The sequence below is a fragment of the Lonchura striata genome, chromosome 1 (assembly GCF_046129695.1).
Source record: "Lonchura striata isolate bLonStr1 chromosome 1, bLonStr1.mat, whole genome shotgun sequence".
NCBI lineage: Eukaryota > Metazoa > Chordata > Aves > Passeriformes > Estrildidae > Lonchura > Lonchura striata.
This window is the reverse complement of record NC_134603.1, coordinates 118,704,165-118,723,763: the sequence shown is the minus strand read 5'-3', so window position 1 is coordinate 118,723,763 and position 19,599 is coordinate 118,704,165. Positions and strand designations below refer to the sequence as shown.

Sequence of the window (19,599 nt, the reverse complement as noted above, 5' to 3'; positions counted from 1 at the left end):
AAGTTAAAATTGCTTCATAATTACTTCAAAAGCAGTAATTATGTTGTAGAAACAATGCCTAATTTCTACTTAGATTTGTTTACTTTTGTCTGGAGCCATTTTTGTTATGGAAACAGCATTGTCAGGCTGCTGGCAGACATCTGAAATAAAATGAGAAGGCTCATTTCTTTTACTATCAGCTTTGGATTTCACATCCAAGTGTTTCACCATCTTCAGCAGCACACAGTAGAAATTCTCCAAGGAAAAAAGGCAAAATTTAAGGAATAAAAAATATTTTTAGGGCAGAAAACAAGTTCTATTATAATCAGAAGGATAGAAGGATAAGTGTATTGTGTAGAATTTTCAAATATAGATACAGGTTAACAAAAGAACATAGGAACATAGACTCATAGAATGGCCTGGGTCTCAAGGGACCTTTAAAGATCACCTAGTCCCAGTCTCTGCTGTGAGCAGGGACATATTTCAAACAAGAGAAGCCTCTCATGCGTTGGGAATGGAAACAGCAGTCATTTATGTGTACCCAGTCCTTGGAAGGTTCTGTATTTTTTTTCCTTCAGCTCAAAATAACTAGCTTTGTCTGCATAGTTTTTACAAGGGTGTAAATTAATTTATTTTTAATTTATTTTTATTTTATTTTATTTTAAGTTATTCTTCATTTACATTAAAAAAGTTGGAATTCACTTTCTTTCCATCAAGTAAGTTTCTGTGGGAACACATTTCATTAATCCAGTGTAAAGATCCCCCTTTGAAATACATGATGATACCGTAAAGAGTGACAATCTCTTAGTCTTCAATTTGAAAAATGATGAGAAAATTAGTTAACTAAAGACTCCACTTTAGTTCCTAATGTCACAGGAAGCCAAACCAGCATATAAGTTTCTCTTCTTCTTTCCCCACTCTCCTTTCTGCCCCCCTGTTCATTCTTCCTAACTCCTCCAAACATCTACCAGCCTCCTCCTAAACACAAAAAGCCCCACAGGCTTGGGGAAAAGAGGGGTTCCACTGGATGGTATGGAATAAGTGGATGGTTTTAATGATGTAATTAAATCGTTTTATGATATACTGTACAATTACCTTCATCCTTACACCTCCCAAACCCTCTACTGCTTTTTTTTACCCCAAGAGTTGGGCATATCCCCCTAAAAAGTCAATACTTCTAGCTCAAGCAACTCTCTACTGCAAGCTGATGTTTTTCTCTATGAAGGCCATGCTATATTGTATCTGTTAATAATATTAGTTTAATATTGCAGGTAAGTGTATTCATATGGCAAAGCAGCTGTTACGGTGACTAGAGTCAGTGCAGGATTCAAAGAGAAAACCTCAAGTCAGGTTTGGTCTCACTCTACTAAGTCATGAGGATAGAATTACATCATATAGTTACATTAAACTAAAGAAATCAGAGCTGTGCTTCTGGCAGCATTCCAGACACTTCTCATTGGAATTTGGAACTCAAGCTACACGCAGCTGTGTGACACGTGGTGTAGAGGTCAACACAGAGCACCTCCATGGACTGTATGCAGCGCTTCTGAGTCAGAAAGTTTCTTTTCCCAGCTGAGCAACAAGCTGGATCTGAAATGTCCTGTCCAAACCATTGGTTGGTTTTGTTGCTCCCATAGTCAATTTCTTCAGATTATAAGTGGAATGATAACATTTCTGTTGGGTCTTTGTAACAGAAATTGGTAATACAGTCCTTAGTTGAAAAAGATTTTTGCTACTTTTGGTCATTCACTAGTTCACCAGTGTAAATAGGTAAGTAAAAGATGAATAAACCTTCTCATCTATTTATGAAGGAAATTAAAAATTAGGAAATACATGCAGGGATTATTACATAGATGAGAAACTGTTGTTTCTTCTACTACAGGCAAAATTTATTATTAATACTTTAGCATGCACTGGTCTAAGTTCAGAAAAAAGCTAGAATGCCACAAGATATCCTCATCACATGGCCCTGTTAATATACATACACCAATTAACAACATTGATACTAGTAGTAATATGTATAATGTTATATATATGTATGTGTGTGTATGTGTGTGTATGTAGTGAAGAGAGAAACACAGACAACAAAATGTATATTTGCACTTCACTTTTCCTGAACTCCTCCATGGAATGTGTATCTTTGAATTATCCATTATGGATGCACAAAGAAACCTGGGTGCTGGTATCACAGTGCAGTGCAACAAAGCCCAAAAATATCAGTACTAATGCTCTGTGGTTCACATTGGCATCATATGAGTTAAAGGAAATCCTACAGTCCAAAACTGCTGGAGTTGAAATCTCTCCAATGACAATCTGATGCACTGGCTGGTTGTGGGACCTAGCGCCAGATTTGTATTATTATTTGTATTATTATTTGTATTATTTTAGCCGCAGGTGCAGACCGGCAATCACAACAGTTGTCACTTGGTGGAGCCAGATTTCTCTGCAAATGGAAAACGCCTTACAAGTGGAAAAGTTCTCCAAGTCACGATTTTTAAACAACAGATTGGAGAAAGAAAGATGGGAATCAGAGGACTTAAATGTTTTCAGAAATCAAATTTTTTACAATTTTGCTCTTAGTTATTCTGTCATAGCCTTGCCAGCTGAGGAAACTGTTACTACCATGCATTGAAATAGGACAGAAATGAAGCTGAGATACATTTGGGAATTTATGTGCAAACATGTAAGATGCAACCAAAAGCTGTCACTTTTTGGTTTTACACAGTTTAAACAAGTTCAGAATGTTGATGCTAAACTGTTGCTAAACTGATGCTAAACTGATGAGATCCTGCTACTAATGATAGGTTTTTAAAATATATCTGCTATTTTTTCCCATTTCTATCAATTTCTCTTAATGCAAGTAAGAAAGGACAGAAGGTATTTATAGTATAACAGACAGAATATCCCAAGAGGAAAAGATTAGAGGATGCTAAACTATAAACACCTTCTCTACACTGTGCTCACATTAGCATGTTTCTTTTCTTGACCACCTGTAATGGACATTTTAATTAAAGAAGTGTGATTAAATAGAAGCTTATTTGGCTTCTGATTTTGTGTTACATTCATTATAATTTCTGTAGCAGCTCAGAGAACTTGCATTTCTCTCTGCCATCTTGCTTTTCAATGATCTGAAGTTATTACCAAGATCATAAAAATCACAGAATGACCTGGGTTGAATTGGTCCTCAAAGATCCAAACCCCTTACTGTGGGTAGGGACACCTTTCACTAGACCACATTGCTCAGAGCCCCATCCAAACTGGCCTTGAACAATTCCAAGGGTGGAACAGCCACAATTTCTCTAGGAAAACTGTTCCAGACTATATGTCCTCTCCAGCATGTTTGTATCTTCTCATTACATATTTTTTCTCTGCACTGAATTGCTCTGAACCAGTGAGATAAGGACAGATGACAGGTCTACTTTTGTGGACTTGTCCTGACTGGCATATAAACAATCTTACCTGTTTTTCCATACCTTTTTCAGACCTGTCAGATCCCACAGATTTGGAACAGACTATCAATTGGCTCCAGCCTGCTGTTTTTCTTCAGTATACACTGAAAGAATAAGAGAGCTCTTGGGAAGTGACCTTACCTGCCAGAAAGGGCTGGCTCAGTCTGCACTCTGTCCGTGGGTGTATCTCACAAGCAAGACAGAGAAGAGAAATGGGAGTCCCCCATCAGAGCACTGTGGTTTAGTGCTCACTTGGAAGGCCATCTGCTTCCATGACACACTGGAGAAGATGATGACCATGATTTTCAGATTCTCGAGACATTTGCAAACCTGGCACATGGTCTGGTTGTAATGGGTGCTATTCTATCCTACAAAAAGGTGAGAAAGGACAAGAACTGCTTGTGTTACAGATTTTAGATATGAAGTTAAAGTACACAAGCATAGTGGACATTATAAAGTCCTACCTTTGCTTTCCTAGGTAGTTAATTTACTCACTTATTTCTGCATAAGTCCCACTCTTTCAAGGTGAATGAGTACGTGATCATAAAAAGGAATTATATGTGATGAACAATTTAATTTATTACTATGTACAGCAACAGGACTTTTATGAAGAATTACAAATTACTGTGTTATCTTTGTCCTGAAAAGCAAAGTGAAAGTTAAACAGCACACCACATTTTATAGAAAAGCAGAATTAAGTTAGAGTTTAAAATTATCAAAGATCAAATAAAAAAAAATGGGATTATGTGAAATAAAGGAGTGACTTTTCCATGTACAGAAGGACAGCATTGTCTGGAAGTCAGAGTAGAGGCAAGATGAAAACATCATTGGTTCTGCATACCTGGCATAGCTGGAAAGGTGACTTGTGATGGCACAAGCTAGTTAGGAATTAGAATTTTCAACCAGCAAGTTGATGGTTTTGTTTTCCCATTATGTGTGCCTGGAGCTGACAACAAGGTTGGGATCTGTGCCCCAGATAGGAGGAACAGTCCCACAGCTGGCCATGAGGTCAGGGAGGCTCACAGAGCGGCTGTTCAGGCTGGAGAGGTCTCCTGTTTGTGCTACACCTGTTTGGACTCCCCACAATTTGGGGAATGGATTTTTGTCTTGGTGGCAGTTTCAGAATAAAGCTTGTTGAAGGGGCAATTGAAGAACAATATTCCTGTGTGGTCCCATGGAGCTGAACACACCAGGATCTGGTGCAGGAACTCCAGACTGTGTCTTTAGGTGCAGTGATGGAATGGGGTCGCTGGTGTCAGGTCATGCAGCATATCGAGTTCAGGCTTCAGGTGGGCTGGTCTGTTGGGCTTGATGATCTTGGAGGCCTTTTCCAACCTCAGGATTCTGTGATTCTATGTCACTCTCTTCTCCCAGCTAACAAGCAACAGGACAATAGGAGATGGCTTTGAGTTGCACCAAGGTAGGTTTGGATTGGATATTAGGTAAAATTTCTTCACTGAAAGGGTGGTCAGGCACTAGAACAAGCTGCCCAGGAAAGCAGCAGAATCACTATTCTTGTGACCAAAAGACACGTAGAAATGGCATATTGGGATGTGGTTTAATGGTGGTCTTGGCAGTGCAGGGTTAACAGCTGGACTTGATGGTCTCAGAGGTCTTTTTCAACCTTAATAATTCTAAGATCAAAGAGCTGGAGACCTAGAAAGGGCTGTGTGACCCAGCCTTCAACCTGACTTTGGAAGGTTTCTGAAACCCAGGAAACAACAAAGCGTGGCAGCCACTCCTTTCCCAGATATCCTGCTGTTCCTGCTACTCCTGCCCATTTTGGTTGTCTTGACCAAGCTGGCCAAGTTCAGATGTTCTTGGCCACAGGAAGGGGACGAAGGTGTTGCTCCTAGTCAGTGAAATGCCAGACCCTTGCCTCCAGGCTGGGCAAGAACTTAGTAGGAGCCTTTGGTCCTGGAAACCAGAGCCCACACCAGAGCCATAGCCAGCCTCCTGCTGAGCTCAGGCTGCCCACTACAAACTCCAGCCCTCAGCTTGGCCTGAGGGATGGCCGGGGAGGAGGCACCAAAGACCGAGGCTGTGACAGGTATTTGAAGTCTGTTCCCGTGTCTGGAGGGTCTGTTTAATATTCAGAAGAAAGTAAATGGACATTTTCTGGTCTTTTGGGAAGTACTTTGCCATTCCTTTTCAAGCTTTAGTGGCCATATTCAACTCAGTATTTAGTAGAGTTCCTTAGCTTGTGAAGCCTTAAACCCTTTTCCTAGGGTTTTTGCATAGTAATACAATTTTGTTTCCCCTCCCAAAGTGCCAAATAAGATTTTTAGCTGAACTATTTCTCCTCTTTTTTATTTTCTTTCTTTAAATGGATCTCACATCCTCCTTTCTTACCATTCATCATTCTTACTGCCCTCAAGTCAATATTTAGCATTTTCTAATCAGTGAACCCTCTTTAAACTGAACATTCAGGATTCCTGTGGTGTAGAAGCTTCCTGTTTTTCACTTTAGGCTCTCCGGTACTTTTTGCTACTGGTTTGGGCAAAGCTCATCTATTTGATCTACAATCTCACTAGAAAAACTTGTGAAAACAAACGACTGAGTGGAGGAGGCAGAAGGGTAAATATAAGTCAGTAATTTGTGTAACCTGTTCATCAGTTTGGCAAGCTCCTTGACTGGAGGTTTGCTGTAGTTTAGATTAGCTGGATTTTTCTTCTTTCTCTGACTTTTGCAGTTTAGGCAAAGTACTTTGGGAAAAAAAATAGTTGAAAGAGAAGCTTTCATTTGCTCTCCTGAATTAATCAGGGATGGCAGAGAGGTTTTCTAACTGCACATAGTGTGGATTCTATGTGTTCCATTCTGCTGCAGGGGAGGGGTCTTCAGAGTTTGGAGCTCATTACACTGTTTCTGGCACTGTGCACAGAGGCCAGGTGATAAGGAATGAGGGAGGCAGCCTGGCTAGGGAGATAAGCTTCAGAAGATCCTATGGTTTTATTTCCAAAGCCAGTTTTACTTTGTTCCAGCTGAAGGTATTAGTTCTTGGGGTTTCACACACTTGCTGCAGTCCCAGGATAAACTCCAATGCTGTATCTGAAAAAGAATACCTGAACTGCAGAATCAAGGAAGTTGATAGGAAGAAGAAGGTTTTTATTAAACATCTAGTTTATTTGGAAAACCAGCCTTATCTCTAAACTAGTTTGAAATGCAGTCCTCCAAACAGCCCAGTGTGCATTCCCAAGTGATGATCCAAAGGCAACAACTACCTGTGCTTTCAATGCACTTCTCTGCCCAGACTCCTCAAAGGGACAAGCTCAGCCTGTCTTCATGGCCCAGTTATAAAGAGTACAACTGATGTTTGAGTTGTGAATAGGATATGATTTGCAGGCAGCAAAAATTCCTCCCTCCCTGACACATGTCCTCACCAGCTGTGTGCTGTAAGAACCATGGAGCAGTTCAAAGAAGATTGTGCAGAATCAGACCAAAACCACCCTGGTGTTACAAAGGTCTGACAGCAATCCTGGTCCCTCCAGGCTGACAGTCAGGGGATATTTCTCAGCAGAGCCATTTTAGATTATAAACAGCTCCCTGAATCTGTTCATCAGCGTGTCTGTCACATAAGCTACCAGTTACTGCCTAGCTGCAAAATCAGCATTGACAGCATAATGCACCACCTTTTCCATGTGGGAAGAGTCCTGACATTTTAAACAACAGAGGTGCCAACACTCTGTCCAGCTGCCACGGTTTGACCAGTCACTCACTGTGCTAGGCTGCTGTCACAAAATCAGGGCTCAGTAAAAACCACTTTATTTTGTAGCTTCATTTGTATGTGCATTGAACCTATGGCTGGAACATGATGTTTCAAAATGGATTAGCTAGAAAGTTGGCTTTCCAACCAAATGAGATGTTTTGCAAAGCCCAGTTCCTCTGGAGCTTTTCTGCCTTACACAGGCTCTGTGCAGAGTAAAACTGAGGAAAAAGGCCAAAGTTCTATCACTTTTTGTTAGACAAGTATACCACTTCTCTATGCTGTTCTTTCCACTTTAGGAAAATAAACTGGATGTTTTATTTGGAAAGATTCCTACTAAAATATATTTTGGGATCACTGACTTACACACAAGTTAAATTTTTTTCTATATTCACTTGATTTCTGAACAGCTTTAACAGCTTTTAGGCCTGAACCCAAACACATTATCATCAGTTAGATCATCTCTTTAAACAAAACAAACTTAAACTATCCCTTCTCTCTCTGCTTATCTGTAGTAGGTTACAGCTGTCACCTGTTTGTTACCCCATTTGCACTTAAAAATCATTAAAATACTGATGCTCCAATGCAGAAGCAGTAGGAAATATTTCTAAATTAGATAAGGCATTTTACACAGAGATTTATACAGAGAAGAGAAATGGAGAGTTTTTTGCAATGTCTGTTTTCAAGAAGTGGAATTTCAAAAGCAGCTTCAAGTCTTGGGTCTTATTATTAATCATCAGTTAGTTTGCACTGTGCAAGAATTATTCCATCCAGTAAGCCTGAAATGACACAGTTAAAAAATAAAGGGAAAACTTGGTACAGGCTAATCAGCACCCATTTCAGGAGCATGATGGATGCTTATAGGGAAGGCAACAGATTTCTTAATACAATGATATTAGGTCAACTTCTAAAATAAGTGCTAAGTGAATTAAAGCTCAGAATACATTCTTATGGTCAGCACTAGACCACTCCAAATCTGGTCCAAGAATAATGCAGTCTTGAGCCATCTCACTTTGCAAAAGGAAAGAATAGCAAGATTTTCCTAATTGACCCTTAACTCATGCAATAGGAAAAATCTGCACCCTCTCACAAAGAACAAAACTTTTGCAGCACTTTTAGAGTGGTGTTTCCAGTCTATGGAGAACAATGGCAGCCCCAGAACAGCTCTTCTTCTTACAGGCCCTTGGAACTTGACCTCTGATCCAAGGGCAGCAGCTACTATGGCATGCTGGAAAGGGAAATGCCCAGGACTCAGCGTGTGCATATGGGTGACATGTAGGAACAAAGGTCAAATGGCCAGAGCAGACACGTATTCCCTCTTCTGGATCAACCTCTCTGCTTAAAATACACTTAGAATAGGAAGAGAACTTCGTCTGCAGCAGAGACAAATGTCAGCAGCTGCGAGGGGCTCACTTGACTTGGAAGTCAAGCATCTTAGTTCTGAGGAAGGCAAACTAAACCTCTTCTAAGTATCTTATTAAGCCCAGAAGAAGGGGAAAAAAGTCTTACTTCCTTGATGAAAATGAAAATAAGACTGGGGTCAATCTCCTGGAGCTGTGGATGGACAAAAGTGGAGCATCACAGTTTATAAAAATTATTTTGAAACCTGGCTTATTAGTCCAGCCTCTCCTTTTAGCCTAGACATGTATTTTGTCTTGACATCTCCTGGTTAAAATCATTATAAACACCCTATTTTCTACCATAGAAAAGGAATGGATATTGTGAGGTTTATTTGGAAGTTGAAATACTGTCATCATGTCCAGTTCAGGAAAAAACATGTGTGGTAATAATGGAGTGTAGGTGCATTCAACTGTCTGAAACCAAGGCTAGAGGCAAATCTGATCAGATTCAGCACAGCTAGAAATGTGACAAGCTACCATTAACACTAGGTGATTGCCCAGTTTCACTGCTGATTTCTTTATAGAACTTGACATAAAAATGAAATTAAGAAGAATCTCACGCCTCACACCCCACGTGGACTCTGTGTGTCCTTTCTGCCCTGGGTCAGGCCAGCAGCCAAGCCCTGGTGCTAGAGCTGGCTCCTGGAGTGCAGCTCCAGCAGCTCCAGGCTCACAGGGCTGTGTGCCTGTCAGCTGCTCAAGGCACATGGTGATTTCACCATGGATACTCCCAGCCCAGTGTGTTCCCTTGCTTTCAGCTCAGGGCAGCCTGGGACTTGAAGCCATCCTTGGCTCCCAAGATGATCTGCCACAGAAGATCTTTGATTTAAAGGGCAATCATTACCTCCTTTTCAACATAGGGCTTTAGGGATATATCCTGGAAATGGCTTGGCCCAGTTTAATTTTTAGCCCTGTGTTGAGTGCAAAGTTGTGCATATGCACAGTCTGCAGGGAGCTCAGCCCCCTCTCTTTCTGGATGGAACAGCTTCCTTCCCCCTTAATCTCTCAGTTCTCCTTTGGGCCTTGGCAGCAATGCAATCTTACAAACACCAGTGACAGGATACTTCTGAGGAGAAGATACAAGTGGTTGCTGGTATTTTAGAACCAAAGATGCCTAATTTATCACTACAGGGTGCTGTTAAAGAATACTCTGCTCCTGAGCTTTGCAACAGACTTTAGAAGCCCCAAGCCTGTCCCTGTTGTCACCACCCGTTTCCTCCAGGCAGACCTTTGACCATCACTCCATCTCTGTAGCTCCTGACCTGGTGAGAAGTCTGTTCTTGTGCCCTTCATCCCATCTCTGGTGCCAGCAGGACTCCCAGGGGAGGCTCATGCCTCTGGGGTACATTCCTTCTCCACATATGCTGCTCTGGAATGCTAGATGAATGTCAGGACCTGCCTTCACAGGCCGTTAGTTGGTGCTCTGGAAGAACTCTCTGTTCTCTCTGGAATAGAACAGTGGTGTCTAGGACTGAGGTGACCAACACATAATAGACAAAGCAGGCACTGACTGAATGGAGAAGTGCCTTGTTCACCATCAGGCAGTCACAAAGATGGGCTGCACCTCCAAGGGACCCAGCTGAGCCAGCACAGAGCATCTCAGCGTTCCATTCCACGGGGAATCTCAGGGCTAGAGCCAGGATTGTGGGCACAGAGAGCAAGGAGCTCACTTTGGCAAGAGGGAGAGGTCAGCAGCTTTGCTATGTGCTCTGGCATTCAGGAGTAAAACCTACTCTGCTTGCTCCACCATTTTTTGGAAGTCTCTGAAAAATTTCCCGCCATGGTCACAGAGCAGCCAGACAAAGTCACCCCAGTTGTATCCTAGGTGGGAAGGAGGAGCATAGCAGTGGGAGGGCAAGAGGACATCCAGGTTGTCCCACCTGTCCACAGAGGCTTAAAGGCACTGGCAGCTAATGTCTGTCAGAATCTTTGATGAGCCCTTCTTCTGGATTTCCTGCCAAGAAGTAAAGGACCTACTGGCAACACAATCACATCAAGTTAGATGTTTCCTACCCTCTCTGATTCAGTCCTCTAGGGTGTTTGTGGTTTTGCATCTTGCAGGGTCTCTGCTCCTCACAGTCATGGATTCTCACTCACTTCACCAAGATGTGCTGGTTTTAAAATGTGGGTTAAGTTTCTTTGTCTCAGTTGCCAAACACTTTCTTGTGCCTTTTGTGAAAGCAACTGACAATACTTGTGACTTCTCCTATGCTTCACTGGAGCAAAGAACAACTTCACCAAACTACAGACTGGATCTGTCATTGTCCACATCTTTTGTCATTATCTACAGCTCTGACTCCGACTTCAGGGGACACAGTCCTTCCTTCCTTCATTGAGAGAGTAGTTTTTGAGATTTCCCTTGGGACACCTTTTCAGCCCTAGCCAACTCCTCCTGCAAGTTTATATACACACAAAGACATGCCTCAGCTTTCATTTCCATTTTAAACATTACATCAGGCAGTGAAGCTTTCTGCCTCTATGGCTATCCCAGAAATGGCAACTTCTTCTCCTTTTTGTTCCTATCTCTGAGCAAGGAGATACCAAAGACCTTACAGCCACATATAACACTTCCCCCCCCCCCCCCCCTTTAAATAGAGCTTTTCTTTGAATTTTGAAAAACTGCTTTTATTTCTTGTAACTAGAACATTTCTCTTCAGAGAAACACAGCTTGAAGCTACCCTTATACCCACTCAGTCCCTTGCAAATTCAGATTCCAATGAAATTCCAAAAACTACTCATTCTGGGTTTTGCTTTTGATTTGCTGATGTCCTTCTCTACTTTTTTACACTGTGTTTTCCAAACACAATCCACTAAGGATTGTCTTGTTTTCCTCGTAGGTTCCACCCCAGTTCTGCACAGCAGGGTACAGAGCTTGGACCACTTTTCCAAGTTTGTAATTTTTCAAGTCACCACAAGGTCAGGATGACATAGGAGACATTTTATTTCTCCCTTTGGGGCCTCTGACTTAAAGATCCCACCAACTTTTCAATATTTCTTGACTTGAGAAGTCTCAAAGCTCTCCCAAATGATACAAAGGTGATGCCTCACTTTTTTTTTCCTTATTTTTCTAATTTTTCATTGTGTGTACAAAGGTAGCTTGTAGCAGTAACTGCAGGGTCAGTGTTTCCACCAGGCACAGGCATGAGAGGAAAGAAAGATGTTCTGTGATTCAGGCTGGAAAGGAGTCTACTCTACCTGGTAAACAGTAAGGAGGCTTACAATATGATAAACAGAACAGAGGGACTTTTGTACATAACCCTTTACCTATTTCAAAGGTGATGTGCTTGCAGTCACTTTTAATATACAGGTTTTAATTTTGGAACTACTGATGCTATGGGAACACCACACAGCACACATGACCATGAGTATGACACATGTTTGTTGTTAGATTCCCAAGTTCACAGAGAAACCCTTCAGATGTGGCACAGTTTTCAAGGAGAGAAAACCCTCACCCACCTCACCAAGTGGGCAAGCAAACGGCACCAGTGTTCACCAACAGGCTCAAGGTACAAGAGGCTCACAGCAGGTCAAGAACACACTCCTGCTTTTAGTGTCAGAGCTCCAGGGGAAGAGCTACCATTGCTTATGTCCTTCTCTGTAGTGATAAACAGACACTGAAGCAAATTCGTGTGGCACTCAGAATCCACAGATATCACACCATTTTTTGAAAAACAGATTTCACCACTACAAATGAAAACATTATACCCAGAGCACTGGCATCTGTGGAAGCAGAACTATGTCTTCATATTGAGTAAACAAGTTTTTACACACCAAATTAATTCCTCAGTCCAGAGCTGGTTCTGTGGGGGTCAAAGCAACCCACGTTGCTGCTCGCTTGGTGCAAACCCAGCAGAGGCTTTGGCAAGGCTTCCCCACGTGGCTGCCTGAACTGCAGTGCTTTGAAGGGATTCCATTGAAGGTACAGCAGGGATTTCAGGCTTTCCCTCTGGCTCCTCACATACAGCTCCTGCCTTTGAAGGCAGCCCCTCTTCCCACAGGCCACAGTGGGAACAAACCCTCCAGCTGCTGCCACAGCACTGCCCAGGGACCAGGGACACTAAGGCAGGTGTCAGGAATGTGCACCCAGGGGTACCACACAGAGGGAGCTCAGGGAGCTCAGCATCCCTTGGAAGGCTTCTGGAATAGGAGCAGGAGCAGGAGCTGGCAGGCAGCCAGTGAATGCCTGTGGAAATCACCGTGAAACAAGAGCCCAAAATAGGTTTGCCATCTGGGACAGGCCAAGGCATTACTCTGGATCCAGGCAATAGGTCTGTCTTCTTCCAGGTGGGAGTGAAAGAACTGGAGGAGAAAGAAGAACTTCAAAGGAAAATAAGACTAGAGAAAATATCTGAATGAGAAGATCTTCTCCTATAGGTAGGGGACCAAGGTATGGAAAGTATGAAAAGATGGGAAGCTTATTGCTCGTGTCACATCTTCCCTGTTTAGACTGGGAGTGGAGAAGGAAAGAAGGGGAGTGCCTTTAAAAAATGTAATTGAGACATAAATCAAGAGTCAGTTCACTGGAGTAAATTAAACTTGGCTGCTGTGAAGTGAGGAAGTGAAAACCTTTGGCTGGCTGCCCAAGGGAAAGGAGGAAAAGAGATAAGATATGAGGTAGGTGATGAAAGGGATGCAGAAGCAAAGAAATGTGAACAGGTTAGAGCTAATAAAACATTGTGCTCTAGGTCCTACTTTTCCCATTCCAGTGGCTTGAAAGTGTGAGACAGAGCTGACAAAAGAGCCTGCAACAAAGAAACAGAGACACCAGGACCACTTTTCAGTTATAAGCTTTTTCTTTTTTAGAATTCAAGCTTACACAGTTATCTATGCCCACTATATTCATAATTACATTTTAATATCTGCATACAAAAGCTATGTAAAAATTATTTTCTTCCCCAAATATACAAATTTTCTCTTTAGATAGTTTAAAACATTTGTGATCACAGATTTTTTTTTTAATATATTTTAGGCTGAAAAAATATTACCAATCTAGCATAACTCTTAACACTGTTTGCAAAAAAATACATCATCCAAGGTACTTTGTTTCTTTACTGTATGGTGTAATGTTTGCCTTACCCTCAGGGCATGAAACTGATATAAAAAAATAAACCAAATAAGTAAAACCCACAAACCTCATAGACAAAGTAGTAAGTCCTCCCAACCAACTTCATAAAAACAAATAAACAACCCAAACAACCCTCCTCTTTAAAAAAATTATGAATGACTAATTTGATGTATTTATGAGCAAACTGAAACTGTAGAGTGCTAAGGAAGTAGGAAAAGAGAAAAAAATTTACAGTATGTCAGCTAGTTCATGCCCTGATACTATCTTTACCAACATTAAATGTGTAATTAAATAAAGTGTCTTTTAATGTTTTACATTGTGCTCAGTAATTTACAGAAATTTAATCCACACCTGGGTGCTGATGTAGATTTACATTTGATTGTCTTGTGCATAAACAAGGTTAGCTTTTAAAGAAGGTAAACTGTGCAATGGACAGTCACAAACAACTTATTACCTGCACAATATTGCTTTTTGAAGGCGACATCAGTCAATGTGGATACACACAAATAATGCATACTCTTTGCATTTGCTAACATCTATACTAAAACTTTGTGATAAGGCCAAACCTTTTTTTTTTGTTTTGTTTTTAATTTTAAAGCAAAAATATACCATAGTAAAAAAAAAAAAAAAAAAACCCAACCAAAAACGTGCTCACACCATTTTGAGTTTTTAAATGGAAAATAAATCTCTATCACAACTAGAATAAAATTCTCTCTATAAAATTTAAATACAGATCACTCCATTACTTTATCAAAGGGAAACGTCTGGCAATCATTTCCAGATGATCACAATAACAAGACAAATTAAGAGGTTCTGTTGCCTCTTCCTTTGTGAAACAATAAATGTTGAACACTTTCAATTGCTCTCACAGTGAGAGGAAAACGTTCCTTGGTTGTGGATTTTGTTTCTGTCAATGAAAAAGGTTTAGCCTTAGGAATGCTGGCTACATCTCAAAACCATAAGACTGATTTTTAAAATTTATGATTCATGCAGCAAGAAGTCAATATGACACATACAGATTAGAGTTCCATAGCATAAAAATACATCACTAGCAATGACATGCTCTGCTTGTGATTAACAGCCCTCTCTTGGCAGATTTCTGATATAAATGGTCTTTCTGGACAGTTTTTTCCTCTTTCTGATACCTGCCTCTGAAGAAGCAAGCAGTCTGCTCAAAGATGATTTTGGACCTGGGAGGTCTAACTCTAAGTCTACATTTTGGCAGAATGTAAACAAAAATCATTAGCACACACTATATATGTTATAATAAATATCACAACTTAACTGAGATTACACATGAAATGAATATCTAAATGCACATGTTACTCAGGGCAATACCATGAATGGTGACAATCAGGTTTGACAGGAAAAACCTTCTGTGTAAGACCCAGATGCAGACCACAAAGCAAACACAAGAGCCATGTGGCACCAGCAGAAACAAGACTCTGGACTGCCCTGGAAAGCACATGTTTGTTATTCCACTCAGAAGGCCAGTTACTATAAAGGGTGCTGACTGTGGCACTGGTGTTGCCACTGAGGTGGTCAGTCCAGGGGCTCAATCCCAAAATGGCTTGAGATCACTGATGTTTAGAAGTACGTCTTTGCAGAGCTAAGGTCAGTTAGTTTTTCTCTCACAATCACATAAATCAGCAGTCATACTGAGGAAGTAAAGGAAGTGACACAAAATAAGACTGGTAGGAGATCAGAGGCCATTAGATGTCAGTTCATCAAATCTGCCCAACTATGAGCTTGGCCTTAGTTTCCAGTTAGGGAATACTAGTAACTCAGTTTGTTAATTAGTGCCAGACGCCAACTGAACCTGAAAAGCTAGAGAAACATATTGATGTATGTCCTTTCTGTTTAGAGCACTGCCAGAACTATCTAAGTTGGTTGCCTGATTTTAGGCACTTCAGTCCATCCGCAATCACCTAAGGAAGGAGGCCTGATTTTCTGAACCCTGACTGAGCACAGCTCCAAACTGCATTGGTATTTTGGAACAAGAAGAGATGTTATGCTTCCTCTCCTGGGTCTCACCTGCAGCACAGTCAGAAGATTGAATGCCTACTCAAGCTCGCACTAAGCAAACAGGTGAGGTACTTGCACTGGCTTCAGGAAGAATTCCATGCTCAGATCCATGGCAGAACAGGGCTTCAAAGGACATGCACATGTCTCTTTTCTTTGCAAGCCACTGTGGGCATAGGCACTGATGCCTAAGCTTTTCATGTATTTGTCATATATTTGTAGCTTTGTAGATTTCTGATACATGGCTGTAGCTCCCAGTACTTTTTCTGCCCCTTTTCCCTTACATTTTAGACCAACAAGAAAACCTTCTAAGACATATTATGCTACATTCCTGAAATATTATTTAGTCTTGTCTCTTTAGCTAAGGACGTCTTACTTCCTTTTACCATGTATCCTAGACATAATAGATATGGGGCTAGAAACTCAGGAGGGGCTCCAAATGGGCAGAATCAAAAGGGGGGATTATTTAACTAAATGCTCTTCTAATTGGACATTATTGTTAAATATGCTAATATATGAAATGTATAAAATTGTAGATGTCCTGTATCATGTGTGCATTTTGCCATATTTGCACCTGGAGGCCTCCAATTCTGCTTTTATATTCCTGGTTATATGAATAATGTCTTGAAAGTGTGTTGTTTCTAGATCTTGAAGGCATCAGCACAAGTAAGGGATCGGCTGATTTTCTGAGTTCCCTATTACATGCTGTAAGTCCTTCATCAAGTCACCCCAAATCACCTGTCCAAAGAGCCAATTTCTGACTCTGCCCCCAAGACAGTGCTCTATAAGGAATTTGGATAGAGATGTTGTTTAGACACATGCTTCAAGATGGAGCCAACACAGCCAACAAAAGAGGTTCTACACCAAATATTTAAGAATGAATCTCCAGTGGTGTGTCTTCACTATCTGCAAAAAAACTCCTACACACCCCAATGTGTTTTATGTTCTGACAAAAAAACCCCTAAGTGATAACATTAGTGCTCACAGCTCATCACAGGTGCATATGGTATCAAACAACAGAGAGAACAAGATTCCATATCCCTAAAAATGTGCCAAATAGCACTCTAAATTCTTTATCAATGACGTAGGGAAAGAAGGGTAGAAAGAGTTTAACTCCTGACACACATTTATCATGTTTCATCTATTAATTTTCCTGAGTATCCTGTTTTTATGAGGGGATAAGCACATAACATACGGGTTCAGATATGGGTCATGAGTTTTGAAAGTCAACACATCCACTCTAACAATGCCCACAACTTAGCGGGCAAGTGGGTCAATAAATAGCAGAAAAAGAAACTGGTAGAAATCAATGCACAAGATGAAAGAATGTAGGGTATGAGGCAGTGCAGAAAAAATGAACTAAATCTCAGGTTCCAGGAAGAAAAGAAAGATGTTTTAGAAGTGTCACAAATTCAGAGGTTGGATTAATATCAAATTTATAAAACCCAGGGACAACATTCCTGAATGGAGATGTTGACAGAGAGGAACCTCTACCTACAATGTCCTCATCACTGGCCTCCAAACATTCCAGACCTGTGTGTACTGGCTTGCAGACTTCGGCAGCAATTCTGTCATTGCTCAGTTTGGTTCCTGCTAGTGCAGTTAGTGGAAATAAATTAAAAGAATCAAGACAGCATCTAGCCTAATGAAACACATACAGACATTCCTGTAGGGAGGGAGAACTCAGCTGATCCACATGCACACACACAGGGCAGAGCCAGAGAAAGAGAGAGAGAAGATAAAAATACAGAAATATGTTTAAGACATCTGCTGAAGATTTGTAATTATATATATATAAAATTATATATATACGTGCATATAAACTTTATATATATATATATAAAACAAAGGATTACTGCCGAGCAACACTATTTGTAATCCTGGGATAAAGCTCTACAGTCTTGAGTGTTCTTAATAACACAGTTTCTATCCTATCTGAAGGTCACCTTATATGTTTCATTCTCCTTGTCATCATTCTGTGAGCCCTCAAATCCCTGAATAACTCTGAGACACTGCCTGCTATCCTGACAGAGAGCCTTCTCCCTCGGAGTAATGGAGTTTCCTCCACTATCATGAGCACCTCAGAGAATCAAATTTCTGTCCTCACTCCAACAAACCTTCCAGTGAAGTTACCTGGAGTCCAACTTTAGTAAATGAAGATCTTAATATCTTATACACATGGAAAAAAAAAAAAAGAAAGACTCAATCCCTTCTAACACTCTGCATTATTTTAGGTACTTGATTTATGGGGCACAGTTAAATTGCATCTGCTGGAAAAAACCTCAGAGAATGATGGGATCATGATGATGAAGATCCAAGATCATAGTGATAATTGTTACAATAGAAACCACCACAAAGACCAGAAATTTCATACTATTAATTGGTCAGTTGTACCCTGCAAAAGGAGGTAATACAAGACAGAACTGTCAGGGTCAAATTAACAATAGCTGTTTCAACTTGAAGGCAAATTTTTTTCTGCCACTTTAGTCTTTCTCCCCTATTTTCCAGGCAATTATGGGTGTGAGCTGGTGACCACGCAAATGCTGGTGAATGAGATTGGTCTGTTTGTATTTTCACTGTTAAGCTGTCAAAGCACTCACATCAAAGGACTGTAGAACAAATTGCAATAGTCACAAGTACCCGCATTAAAGGGATATTTTCATCCATGTGTATACAACTGCCCCCCAAAAGAAAGCCCAAACAAAACCCCAGCCCCGGTCTCCAGAAACAGAAGACCACAAAAGAAGAAGAACAAAGGTGAGAAGAACTGGGCAACGGGATGAAATGACAGCCAGTAGTGCGATGGGGGTGTAGAGAACTGCTTCAGTCTCTCTAATCCTCAAACACTTCCAGGAATAACGGAGGGAACAGTTCTGTGGGGCACTCCACCTTCATGTGCAGGAAGCGGCTGGCATGGCAGGCTCCAATCATTCGCAGGTCTGTCACTTTCATCAGCAGTTTTGGCCAAAAGTGTGCAACATGGTGTTTTCTGTAATTAATGTAGTGTTCGAATGCCAGGAGGAAACCCTCTTGACACTTTTCTATTCTCTCAACACAAACAAGGCCTGGGCGATCTGTAGATACAAAACAGCAGAATTCTTACTTATTTGCTTTAACAAATGCCTGATCATGAATCAGGAAAAAACTGATGATTCTCATGCCAGGAAAGAAAGGAGAGAGACCGGACACATTTGTGGCTCTGCCACAAACTTCTTTCAACTCCAGCCAACTCACTTGCTAGTACTATGCCTATCAAAAGATAATCCTTCCTTTCTTCATCCATTGCCTGCTTTGCTCACTTAGAGTGTAGCTATTTGGGAAGTGTTTCCTTATAGTGACTAGAACATCAGATCCCTGATTTCAGCTAAGGCTTCTATCTATATTTTTCTGTAAAAAAACTAATAAAGAAACAAAAAAAATTACTTGTCAGATATCTAAATTACAGTTCCTTTCTATCTGTTTTTCTACAATCTGACCAATGGTCTGATCATGCTTTCATCATGCTTTGATCCCAGGTGAGCTGTTATGGAGCATCAAGGAACAGCAAAAGCTAAAAATCTGGCTGTCTCAACTGGCAGCCAGGCATAGACTGGGAAAGCCCCTTTCACATGTCACTTCTCAGAAAACACCTTTGGGAAAAGCAGGTAATTTTTGATTTGCTTTCTGAAAGCCCTGCTCCTGTATCAGTGTGTAGGGACCTAAAAAGAAATCAAGATGGGGAAATGAAATTTCTTTACGAAGAAATTTTGATGGGGAAAATGAAGTGCTGTGTTGTGATTAATGTGGAAACCTTTTCATCTCAGATGCAGTTAATACTTGTAAATCACTGATTGTGTATTGTTATTCAGTGCCCAATCTTCAAAGCCATCTTAAAATAAAATCTTGCCAAATCTGCCACTGCCCAAGAATGGAATTTCCTCTTTGGGCTGGCACAATGACTGGAAGCATATATGAAAACATACTCAAACTGAGAAAGCTAGA

At 40.9% G+C, this 19,599-nt stretch overlaps 1 protein-coding gene across 16 annotated transcripts in view; it reads right to left on the bottom strand.

Annotated features, from left to right (window-relative positions):
• Window positions 1-13,305: 13,305 nt before the first annotated feature.
• The window catches only part of THRB (thyroid hormone receptor beta), a 168,409-nt gene continuing 162,115 nt past the window's right edge, over window positions 13,306-19,599 (bottom strand). For all 16 annotated transcript variants that reach the window (XM_021538085.3, XM_077787104.1, XM_021538086.3 and 13 more), the window contains one exon: window positions 13,306-18,692. In XM_021538085.3, the coding sequence (XP_021393760.1) occupies window positions 18,451-18,692 (242 nt within the window). In that variant the 3' untranslated portion in view covers window positions 13,306-18,450. The remainder of the gene's footprint in view (window positions 18,693-19,599) is intronic.